This window comes from Notothenia rossii (assembly GCF_949606895.1).
Source record: "Notothenia rossii genome assembly, chromosome: 2".
Taxonomy (NCBI): domain Eukaryota; kingdom Metazoa; phylum Chordata; class Actinopteri; order Perciformes; family Nototheniidae; genus Notothenia; species Notothenia rossii.
In genome coordinates, this window is record NC_136904.1 from 87,163,942 (window position 1) to 87,176,740 (window position 12,799).

A 12,799-nucleotide genomic window follows, 5' to 3' on the forward strand; every position below is an offset into this window, starting at 1 on the left:
AAAGCTCCTTTAAGATCTAAATGTGGGCAATGAGTACAAGATAATGTTTCTCTGAGGAACCATGGAACCACAAAGCATCAGAAACAAAGAGGTTCCTCAGGGAAACTCCAGGAGAACATGAGCTGTCTTTGAAGGAACACCTCAAAGATGCTTCTTCAGCTCCCCTTCAGGTAACATATCAGAAGAAGAAAAAAGTTACTCTTGGGAGTTTTTAAAGCTCTGACAATGAAGTGCATTTCCAAGGCTTAGAATCAAAGCATATCCAGCAACAGGCCAGGGTTTTTGCTCTGCTTGTATCTTCACACGTTGTTTCAGAAAAGTCTCGGTGGTAGACATGGACCACGTATAGCACACTGGATTATATTACATAAACATTGTATGTGTCTCTCACTTGTTGTGGAAGTCGCAGATAGCCTGCATGTTGCCGAAGACGATGTGCTCCTTGTTAGCGATGGCGGCAGGAACCTCCTCCACGCCGTTGGTCATCTCCCACAGGTAGTTCTGACAGCGAGACAGGCAGACAGGTAAGGCGGACAGGAAAATATTTGTTGTTTCAAAACAGAATCGGACAAGCAGAAATGTTTCCATACCTCTAGACACTCTTGGAGGTCTTTGACGTAGGTCTTCTCTGTCTGCAGCAGCTCTGCCATGATGAACCTGAGACAAGAAAAACATTTAGAGGGAAACTTCACGAGGATCAGCTGGCATGAATTATGCATTAGGTTCTTTTTTTTATATAGTGGTCAGACGAGTATACAGATGTTCCTCTGTTCTTCGTAAAATGTCAAGAGAAAACCATTTCAGACGCTTCAGAGAAGTAAATTATACTTAATTATGTTTTCTTTAATGTCTTTGAAAATAGGAATTTTGGAAGACTATAGGAAGCAGATGATGACTATTATAACAACAGATTGAGAAGACACTCATTTGGGAGTAGATATGAATTCATTTAGTTAAATTGGGTACATTACTGTATCATAGGGTTTCAAAGGGGCGAAACATTTCCGGTAAATTTCCGGAAAGTTTCAATGGGAAGTTAAGCTGGGGAATTTTGGAAATATTCGATGCAAAATTTAACAAAAAACATGACATTTCAACAGATTTTTTAAGTGGAACCAAACAAGTTTTAATTATTTTATTGAACAATTATTTGTTTCATTGAAGAACGAAAACAGGAATGTTGAGTTAAATATTACTCATCTGTGCATGTGATGGAGGAATGCACAGTGTCTGGTCTCAATAGCCATGCAGTAAGCAGTGTCCTATGGAATGGATATTCAAGTGTACTTGAATGGCATCTGTTTGTTTGAGTCAAGATTATGCTAAAATATACTTTCCCCAATTATATTTAAGTTCCCTATGAAGAGCCAACCTTCAATTTAGAAAATTCCCAGTTTATTCCCAGAAATTCCCGTTAATTCCTGTTAATTCCCATGGAAAGTTTCCATCTTTGAAAATTCCCGGAATTTTGCAACCCTACTACTTCATGTTACATACTCCATGTGTTTCAGGTTTGGGCCATGCTGAACAGTAGGTCTATTATTTTACAAACCAAAACTTGGACGCTTAAATTAAAATAGTATTTCTTATACCTTACATGTGTCACAGTTTTGAAGATATTTTTGACAAGTTCTGATTGTGTAAAGACTTTTTTCTCTGTCATGCTCTTCCTAACTTTATTCCTGCACTCACTCTTTCTTCCTGGCAGACTTCCTCTTCTCCTCGTTGACCTCGGGGTTGGGGTCACGCAGTTTGACCTCGGGGTCGTCTGTCAGGCTGGCAGGAATAATATCCAACTCCAAGTCTTTATTGTCCTGCGTAAAGGAACATACATATATCTTTTAATCAATCATCTGAAACAAACATATGGAGTAAAAGCGAAGAAACTACCGTGTAATGAGTGTGTACCTCAGAGCTGACCCCCAGGCTTCTCTCCAGGCTCTCCTGGTATTTGCCCATGCGCAGGGAGAAGTCTCGGTATCGGCGGTCCACCGTGCTGACCCAGCGCTTCAGCTCCGACACGTGGGCGTGGCCTTTCTCCACCAGGTTGTCCGCTAACTGGATCAGAAGCTTCACCTTCTCCTTGGTTTGCTGCCGGAAGTAAACACACAAACACTGATTAGACACTGCAGGATTTACTGATGTTCTGAGTCTCCTTCTGACGGCAAGTAAAACAGACTAAACCCTGTTTTAGTGTGTGACATCACTCATTTAGCTTTTTCTATATGGGGTGATATATTATTACCTGTTCATTTCATACATGAATTTAGAATATTGGATTTAATTGACTATTTTCTCATTTTTTAAAAGCCAAAATCGAATTGGTCCCAGAAAGAACTTGCATGTCTTATTTAGACTAACACAAGTTTTTAAAGGGCATCACTAACATTGAGTCTTAATATGTAAAAGGAGATGCAGCTACACTAGAGATACCGTTTTTAAATATGACTTCTACTTGATTGATGTTCCCAGCAGTCCCTTAGGCTCAATAATAAATATCTTTAACACACACACACACACACACACACACACACACACACACACACACACACACACACACACACACACACACACACACACACACACACACACACACACACACACACACACACACACACACACACACACACACACACACACACACACACACACACACACACACACACACACACACACACACACACACACACAGCGTACCTTGGCATTGAGTCTGAAGTGATGGTAGTCGTTGAGGAGTTGCTGTGTTTCCTCGCTGCATTCACCAGGTGATGTGTGTGTTGCCAGGTAAACTTCACCTGTCTCTTGGATCCAATCCAACGCCTGCGCACACACAAACACACACAAATAAATAAAGTGAATCTCCCATCTCAGTTTATTCCCTACTTAACTAACGTCCTGATAAATAAACAAGATGTCTCTTCAGTGCTGCTCATTTCCCCAAAGTCAAAATCCAGCCAGAACTTTTTCATTTTGTTTCACTAAAGTACATAAACACACTCATACACTCTCACACACTGACCTGTTTGGCACTGCGTTCAAACACCAAGTACTGCTGACATTGGTCCAGCCTTCGCTTCTTCAACGTCCAGAAGTGAAGGACTCGGTTCTCTCGCTGCAGCAGCTCATTCAGAATGGCTGCACAACAAAGAAAACACACCACAATTAATTATTGAATGAACACTTTCTCCATAATCCTAAAATATTCTCCCAGATTCCAAACTCAACTGTGTACATAGGTCAAATAATTAAACAAAATGCATCTTATTAAATAAAGTCCAGACAAAAAAACCATTATGTTTATCTGCCAGTGCAACATTCAAAAAGTAGCATTACATAGAGATTTAAACTGTTATACAAACGGCAGCAGTATTTATTTTCAGGTGTATCATCATCACCAGAACTGACCTTTGACCTGCTGTTCGGGCCCTCTGGTGTGACCGGAGGCTCCGGGCATGCTCACATTGTTCCTGTGGATGTACTTCAGAAACACCTCTGCGTTCCTCCGGGCCAGAGTGCACGCCTGCAGCACAGAGACATGGTGCTTATACCAAAAGATTCAAACAATACAAACACACTCCTGACACAACTTCATGATCACTTTAGTAAGTTCAATGACTAGTGGTACTATTACCACTGCAAAACACAACAGCTTTCACACATGAGCTTTGTAAGCCTGTTTGGCTCTGTCTCATTAGGCAAGTGTAATATTGTATGATGTATATTGAATCCTATGTTTTTATTTCTTTAGTTGTAGTTTGGTGTATTCCAACCTTTTCTGTATACTGTATATTCTACAGATAATTTGATACTATAGATATATATATCTTTCTACTGTTGATATACATCTATTAACGTATCAGTCATTGTATTGCTATGGAACTGAACAAGTAACAAATATTGTATCTAATCTAAAAGTGTCCAAAACAATTATTAAAATATGTATTTATCACCAGGTCTTTTACAGATTAGTTTGGTATAAAAACCTTGATTAAGTTTGTAAAAGTTATACATTTGTAAAAAAAAATTGGGTTGGATATTTCAACTATATCTGTCTTATTTTGCAGGTGCTTCTGCTTCACCCTGTTTACTGACGTGCGATAAGAGAGATGAATCACCTTGAGGAAGGCTTCTTTCTGCTCCAGGTGTTTGCTGATCAGAGGGAGGAGGTGTTCACAGTCTGCCGACAGCCCCAGTTTATCATGGCTGCCGCACCAGTCCTCATCCCGACGATACTCCTGCTCCAGACTCTCCAACACACTGCACACCTGCACAGACACACAGAGATGGTTACACACCCCTCCTCCAAACTCAGAGAGCGGTGTGAGGTGTGACATGTACCTGTTCAGATGTCTTGTAAAAAGCCACCGAGGCATTGACCAGCTTCAGCCGGTCCTCCATCTTCAGCATCAGCTGCTGCCAGTGGACGGCCACTTTCTCAGCACAGCCTCTGATGGCCTCCGGATCGTAGTGACCGGCCTGAAGCATGATCTGGAGAGAGGAAGAGGAAAGAGATAATGCATTTGAGGTCAAGAGTCATTCATGGTCAGGAGGAACATCGGCACACAAATATAAATACAAGATAAAGGGCAGAGAAAGTCTTAGTTGTTGAATATTCGAAATACTTAAAATATTCAATTAAACAGTTGAAAGAAACATTCATTTACCTCAGCTTTTTGCTGGACTTGCAAAGCACTCTGATGTGTCTTCTGGAGAGAATTAGCATGAAAGAGAGACTGGAGGAGGAGGAGGAGGAGGAGGAGGAGGAGGAGGAGGATGAAAGAGAAAAGAGGAGAAAAGATTATTATCAATTAAAATCACTGACTCATTAGTTCAAATAAACTTTAAAAATTCACACACACACACACACACACACACACACACACACACACACACACACACACACACACACACACACACACACACACACACACACACACACACACACACACACACACACACACACACACACACACACACACACACACACACACACACACACACACACAAACACACACACACACACTAACACTTAATTTGTGCGCAGACCTCACATGTTTGTTGTGGCCTGTTTTCTGCTCCTGTAGAAGACATCAATTGTGTGTGTGTGTGTGTGTGTGTGTGTGTGTGTGTGTGTGTGTGTGTGTGTGTGTGTGTGTGTGTGTGTGTGTGTGTGTGTGTGTGTGTGTGTGTGTGTGTGTGTGTGTGTGTGTGTGTGCTGACCAAGGGGCTTTTATCCCTGTGAGTGCTAACACACTTCTGGAGTCAGCTTTTCAAAGCGCTGCATAGAGCAACACAGACACACACAGACACACACACACACACCCATACATGCACACACAAAGACGTATGTTTGAACATGTGTGTGTCTGCATGCGTTGGCATCTGTTCCTCTTCAAAATCAATGCAGAATCAAATAACTATTCAGGCAAGCCCTGTGCAGAAACAGATGACAAAGTGTGTTTGTGTGTGTGTGTGTGTGTGTGTGTGTGTGTGTGTGTGTGTGTGTGTGTGTGTGTGTGTGTGTGTGTGTGTGTGTGAGTGTGAGTGTGTGTGTGGGGGTTTGTGTGTGTGTGTGTGTGTGTGTGTGTGTGTGTATGTGTGTGTGTGTGTGTGTGTGTGTGTGTGTGTGTGTGTGTGTGTGTGTGTGTGTGTGTGTGTGTGTGTGTGCCCCCATTCAAACCAATGCATACTGAAATAATTACGAAGGTAAGCCTGGTTTGAGCAGCAATAATTAGGATGTGTGTGTGTGTGTGTGTGTGTGTGTGTGTGTGTGTGTGTGTGTGTGTGTGTGTGTGTGTGTGTGTGTGTGTGTACCTCTATAGCCATCTGGAACTGCTCATGTTCCCTCTGCAGCTGCTCGGCCTCAGACAGAGAGCTGGCGTTCACCATGCTGGCGTTCAACATGGACTCACCATTACGAATCCAACCCAACACCTAGAGAGAGACGGGGAGAAATTGAAAGTCATCACAAAAAAAAAAAAAAGTCTGCAAATCTTAGCATGACAGGATAGTTATCATATATACGAATGCTGTGGTAGGGACATTTCCTTCGTTGTGTCTCACATAAAAATGCAGAAATAAGTACATTGGTTGAAAATGCAACAGGACCAACATAGTGTTACAAAGAGCATTAAGGATGATTAGCACAATACATGTGTTAGATATGTTTTGATTAGATGTAGGGAGGATATCATAGGTGTCAAAGTTTTCATTCTGTATCTCGACCCTTCAGAAAACTGTAGCATGTTTATGTTTCTCCACATATTTAGGCCGGTCTAGGAAAATAAATACCCCATACTGACTAAGGGTAGTTTAAAATATGTGCAGTAGATGGCAGCATCATCTGCCAGAGATACAGAAGACGAAGAGTCTACAAATTCCACACTCTTTAATTTTTAACACCATATTTAAAAGTGTAATAAAAAAAGAAAATGTTGAAAATGTCACTATGTGCCTGCAGTTATATTTGCACCTTCATGCATAAGATACAAAATATTATTCCAGACATGATTTACATTGCGCCCGTTGTTGAGTGTTTGTAGGGGAATTCTATGGACAGATTGGAGTAAGACATACATGGGGTGCAGCAGGAGAGGTGTGTGTGTTTGTGTGTGTGTTATTAGCACATTGCCATCAACCTCATAAATTATTCAGCTGTATCCATCTGCAGCTGCAGCGTGCTTCCTGTCTCTCCACACATCATGTCAACGTTCACATTGACATCGGCAGAAGCTTCTTCACCAAAAACAAAATACATCTCCCTTGGCTTATTGAAGCAAGAGCTGGGTGGTGTTCTTGTCATTTTTCCAACATGGAAAAGTCATTCCGAAGTGAAATTGTTCATCCTGCCACATTTAAGCACTCTATTATTTCAATTTGACGATATTCTAGTGTTCTCTGGCTTAGCATCAGAAAACTGCTGTACTATTTTGTAGATAAATATGTTTAAACAACATAACTTTTCAGATATCGCTTAAAGAAAGTGGAATACGTGATAACAATTGCTGATTAAAAAGAACATTTGAGAAAAAAAATGGTATAAGCAGCAGCCAGTGATGATTTCTTTTTGAGAATTCATATATTTCAGTGATCGGTGCGAGTGTTTGCATTTACCTGTTTGACCTCGCCCTGTAGGTGGCGCAGCTGCAGGGTCTGCTCCAGCCGGGTGTGTGTGTGTTGCGCCGCCAGCTCCACCTCCTGCTGCTTCTCATGCAGGAACTCCAGCAGCTCCTGAACCTGAGAGGCCAAGTCCATGTCCTTCTCCCCCGTCAGCTCGATCCCTGACACACACACAGCTGCGATTGTCACATTTTTCCTACGTTATCTCAAACCAAAACGTTTTATGCTCAAATTAAAGATGAGGACATGTTGTGGATGATCTACAGTATTTAGTATTAAAACTAATTCTGTAATTCTGCTCTGTAAAGACATGGACTCATCCCTCAGTGTACATCAACATATAACTGTCTAAAATGACACTTTTAGATTACTTTTGATATATGTGTGTATAAAACTCTTAATTCTAAACTAGGCTGGACGTGTCCCAACTCCAGCTGTGTACTCATCTCACTTTGGCAAAGAAAGAAGGTCAACATTTCCCCAACAAAAAAATAAATACTCTATCAATTACATACATTTAAATCACATTCTAAAATAACTTGCATACAAAATTGAATCATAAGCCCTAACTAACTGCTCCTGCATCTCTTAGATTGGTGCAAAATATCCTAAATTAGTGCAGGAGCAAACAATAAATAATAGTGACAAACATTATAAAAAAGTTATTGATATAAGTAAATATTATTTCCCATTGCAAATTATTTTGCATCTGATTCCTGTATATATATAATCTTATTTTTACTTAGAGGTGCAGATATTTTATAAGTTGAAGGCAGTGAGTAAAAGAGAAATATGTGTGTCTGTACTCAGTCTGTAATACCATTGAACTGTTAATGCCCTATTTGTGGTGTGTGTGTGTGTGTGTGTGTGTGTGTGTGTGTGTGTGTGTGTGTGTGTGTGTGTGCGTGTGTGTGTGTGTGTGTGTGTGTGTGTGTGTGTGTGTGTGTGTGTGTGTGTGTGTGTGGTGGATGACAGAGATTTAACACTCCAGGGGGCAGTGTGACTGAGGCGCTGACCTCCACATATTCACAAACATCACACACAGTAAGAGGATTGGGCTGTGACGATTTTTTAACCTAATTCTCTCCCTGTTACACACAACATGCTTTCCTTTGGGATCACAGTTCATAATGCAGCCAAAGCAGCAGGCTCTCCCTCTCCTTCATTATACAGTGTGCAGCTGTAAATCCAGATGTGAGCCGGCTCAGCGGGCAACCGGATCTGAAGCGCAGTGTGAATGCAAATGCCTCCCTTTAAGCGATAAAAGAATATTACTGCCTTATTGTAGTGTACTGTATGTTAAGCGCCACAAAATCTCCCAAGCACAGTTTATCTAAGGTTCAAAGTAGACAGCAATTGGGACACTTAAGATGCATAATGATTCCATGTGTGAACTCAAGTGCTTAACAAAAAAGGGAATGATGGGAAATGATCTATTGGAGCTAATTTAAAAGCACACATCAGAGCTCGTTTGGCTTTTCCTTTTGTAATCTTCTGTCTCTATCATTCTTTATTTTCCCATTTCCCATCTCACATGGCAAGGTGTGTGTGTGTGTGTGTGTGTGTGTGTGTGTGTGTGTGTGTGTGTGTGTGTGTGTGTGTGTGTGTGTGTGTGTGTGTGTGTGGGTGTGGGTGTGTGTGTGTGTGTGTGTGTGTGTGTGTGTGTGTGTGTGTGTGTGTGTGTGTGTGTGTGTGTGTGTGTGTGTGTGTGTGTGTGTGTGTGTGTGTGTGTGTGTGTGCGTTTGCGTGTGCGTGTATGTGTGTGTTTTACCTGAAGCCTGGACCTCCATGATGTACTGGTGCAGGTCTTGGCCCTGCTGCATCACTTCGTAGGTCATATTGTTCATGGCTGCCTTCCTCTCGGCGTGTCGTTTGAGCCGCTGCTCTGCCAGGCCGATCTCCTCTGCGCCGCCAGAGGAGGCACCGCCCCCCCCGGTGCTGCTGGCGCTGCTGCCGCCCGATCGGCTGCCGTCGCCCAGCTGTCGAGACAGATCCTCGTTCCAGGCATCCAACTCTGCTGTGACCTGCAGGAACAGAAGAAGTGTCGTCACACGCAGACATAGTTAACAACACAACAAGAGTCAGAGGTACCACTTTACAATAAGACTACCCTTATAAAGGATTCATAAAGGGCTTATAATTAGGTTATTAATTAGGTTGTAAACACTTTATTAATCGTTAAGAAGCATTTATAAACCAGTTCTAAAATTGTTTTCATACATCAACACAGGCTCACTATTTGGCAAGATGACTAAACCTTATATTGGCTACGTAGCTTACTTCGTCTTCTTCATCAGCCAACATCCTTGGTATCTGTTGTTCACTGAGTTGATTCTCCCCCTTCCATCTTGATGTTTCTTGGCATCTCTTTATGACCATTTATTTACGAGTTACTAATATTTATAGTTGCCAAAAGGGAGCCTTGTTTTAAAGTGTAAAACACATTCCCATTTATTAATGAGTTACTACCATTTCTAATAAGGCTTAGCAGTACATATAAATGTGTGCTCACTATTTGGCAAGCAACCGGTCACAGTTATCCTGTTTATCTCATGTCTTATAAAAGCTTATTAAGGATTTATAAAGTGTTCAAAGCCTAATTAATAAATGAATGACAAACTATTCGTAAACCCTTTATAAGTCTTATTGTAAAGTGGTACCGAGTCAGAAGCCAGTGGGTGCCACTATTGTTTTAGTGTCTATCAATATTGGCTCTAATTAGCTCCTATCAGTGACTTCTGAAGTAAACTGAAGTTCAAGCTCACGTAGATGCAGCGATTGCTCAGCTTGAGTTTTCAGGGTTTCCTGCTCTGTTTTCCTACCATGCAGTTTCCTATATTCATCAGAGTCCCTCGGCAACACTCCTTGCTCAATGAGGACAGAGACTATCTGGAGTCTTATTTCATCCTTCTTACGGGAGGTTGAACCGACATCAATATGATAATGCTCTGCAACTGACAGGAGCTGCGCTTTGGTGCAATGTGAAAGCTGCTCTGTGTCAGGAGCCTCACAAAATTCATAATGGCTCTATGAGAACTCTACAGGTAGCACAAAATAAGCTTCCTAACAAGGTAACTGTTAACTGAGGGAACCTCCAAGCTCTGCAACACTATCACAATAGATGATGCAATACCAAGTAACACTACCGCACAGAAGTGCTACAACACAAAACAGTTAACCTACCTACACAAAGTTACACTCCCACACAGATAAGTGCTACAAAAGTTAACCTACACAATGTAGGCAGTGGTAGGCAGTAAGAGAGAAGTAAAAGCTCCCTGACTAGTTGCTCAGATTAGCAGATAAGTGGTTTCACACATTTTAAACTCTTTTTCCACATGCAAAAACCACCAAAGACTGAACATTAAAGGCCAATGTGAAATACAACTTTACTTTTTAAGAGACACATTCAGTTTGTGTTCTGAGAATAAACTAAGAACAGTCTCTTAATAATTACTTTTTTTTTTCAAGGGCACTTCTTACGTAACAGAAGATGTGAAGCAATAAAAGTCAGCTTTAGTCAGTGCTACTTCTTTGAGGTCGGCCTGGTCTGTCAGGGCCCTCAGAAAAGGAAACTCAGGGGACCTAAAGCAGAGCTCTGTTGAACTCCTCAGATGTTCATAATGAGTTGTGCTTTGAAAAGCAACAGTGTGTTTCCATCAGAATATTAAGTGTAGTTCCTGTCTGACACACACACACACACACACACACACACACACACACACACACACACACACACACACACACACACACACACACACACACACACACACACACACACACACACAGACACACACACACACACACACACACACACACACACACACACACACACACACACACACACACACACACAAACACACACAGTCTTACCTCTATAGTATACTGCTCAAATATGCGTAGCTGGAGGAAGATGTCGAGTTTGATTTTGCGTTCGTGGAACAGTTCCTCCATCTGACCCTGAGCCTCGTCCAGCTGCTGCAGCACCCCCTGGATGTGAGCGATGGAACTGCAGTGAGGCGTCTTATTGGTCGACATGGCTGCGTCTCTGTGGAGAGAAAGACAGAGGGATACATTATACCATATAGGTCTTAAACAAGTCCTCCCACATTATAGGCAGTGGAGTTTTTCAAACATGATGTAAATACGTTTTCATATTTGATTAAAAAAAAAAGAAAAGCCAAACCTATTAAGGTCAAATATTTTACTTTTCTACTTATTTAGTTTTATTTAAGATTATGTAAATGAAAACATGACAAACTAGAGGACCTTATACTCAATCTTAAACAAGTGGGGGTATCAAATAAACAGTTTGGTGACGTTTTAAGTATGAATTGCGTTATTACCTGAGCTGCTGCATTAGTTCCTCTCCCTCTTTAATCACATTGAGCGTTGCCTCCAGTGTGGCCGTCTGCTGCTGCTGAAACTGCTGGATCAGAGTCTGCACCGAATCCACAGAATCACAGCAAACCTCATCCAGCAGCTGCTTCTGAAGCTCCTCCATCCACGACCACAGCTGGACACACAGACAATCAGACAGACACACAGGTTAGCATATACAATACATACAATCCAGACCACGGTATACAGTATATAGGTAGAATTATAGAACTTCTTATTTCTATTTAACACCTTGTACTTGAAACAAACTGTTCTAAACAAATTACTTTCATAATGTCAATATCTTTCACTATTACTTTGTCCATTTAAACAATGCCCAGATAAGGAAACGCCAAATGTTAAAACATGTCATGGCTAAATGATTCATATAAATATATAGGCTATATACTTTTTTTTTTCTTCCAGATCTTCTAGGTGAGTTTACCACATCTTAAGGTGGGTTGAAAAAGTGGGGTGTTGTTTAGTTGTATATAAAAAAAGATGTTAACTATGTTAATGTAAATACATGACAGTCTAATTGTAGCAGAGGAAACACTTTGTCCTATTTGGACTCAAACCTGCAATTACACACTTATCACATATCAGAGTCTCTGTGTTTAATGACCAATGAATAATTCATTCAGGTAGTGCTCATAGGCCGAAACAGGATGTCAGAGAATGAATCTCTTTCTTTAGCTTGTGTGTGTCTCACCTCCTTGGTGTGTGTGTGGAAGGACACGGACATGTCGAGCAGCAGCTTCCTGTGTTCCACCCGGCGGACAAAGTCCTGGATTCGGACTTCCAGGTGCCGGGCGGCCTTGTAGATTTCCTCAGGGTCGCACTCTCCGGTCTGAGCTAGCTGCTCTGCCGCTTCCAGCAACTTGTCCGCATTAGTGTATGTGTTCTGAGAGGGGAAGAGGAGGAAGGACCTTCATCATCAACATCATCATCATAAGCAACAAACGCAACACCAACATGATTAATATCCGTATTATCTAAGTTCTATAACTTGGTCATGGAATTATTTATTTGTATGCATGCATTTGCATCAGTAGTTCAAGATGCAGGTTAATGCACTAGTCCCAGTTTCTGCAAATGAGTAATAATCCGTTTACTTTTTTCAAGTTTTTCCACCTAAAGCTGTGAATACATTGTATAGCCGGCAAGAATTCTTGATACTTGTTTTTCTCCATATATGCTTCACACCTTATCTCAATATTTATTTAATATCTATAAAAACGTCTCTGTAACTTGCTACACATATGCAACAACTTTGTTAATGTAACCTCATGCTCTTCAT

At 41.3% G+C, this 12,799-nt stretch overlaps 1 protein-coding gene across 2 annotated transcripts in view; it reads right to left on the reverse strand.

Moving 5' to 3' along the window:
• kalrna (kalirin RhoGEF kinase a) overlaps positions 1-12,799 on the reverse strand; it is a 135,864-nt gene that overhangs the window by 62,582 nt on the left and 60,483 nt on the right. For both annotated transcript variants that reach the window (XM_079664447.1, XM_079664446.1), the window contains exons 15-30: positions 12,212-12,403; positions 11,466-11,635; positions 10,993-11,167; positions 8,891-9,143; positions 7,114-7,280; positions 5,815-5,934; positions 4,665-4,733; positions 4,339-4,488; positions 4,116-4,265; positions 3,406-3,520; positions 3,020-3,135; positions 2,698-2,820; positions 1,909-2,091; positions 1,693-1,814; positions 591-657; positions 392-501 (exon numbers count right to left, since the gene is read on the reverse strand). In XM_079664447.1, coding sequence (XP_079520573.1) covers positions 392-501; positions 591-657; positions 1,693-1,814; positions 1,909-2,091; positions 2,698-2,820; positions 3,020-3,135; positions 3,406-3,520; positions 4,116-4,265; positions 4,339-4,488; positions 4,665-4,733; positions 5,815-5,934; positions 7,114-7,280; positions 8,891-9,143; positions 10,993-11,167; positions 11,466-11,635; positions 12,212-12,403 — 2,282 coding nt within the window. The remainder of the gene's footprint in view (positions 1-391; positions 502-590; positions 658-1,692; positions 1,815-1,908; positions 2,092-2,697; positions 2,821-3,019; positions 3,136-3,405; positions 3,521-4,115; positions 4,266-4,338; positions 4,489-4,664; positions 4,734-5,814; positions 5,935-7,113; positions 7,281-8,890; positions 9,144-10,992; positions 11,168-11,465; positions 11,636-12,211; positions 12,404-12,799) is intronic.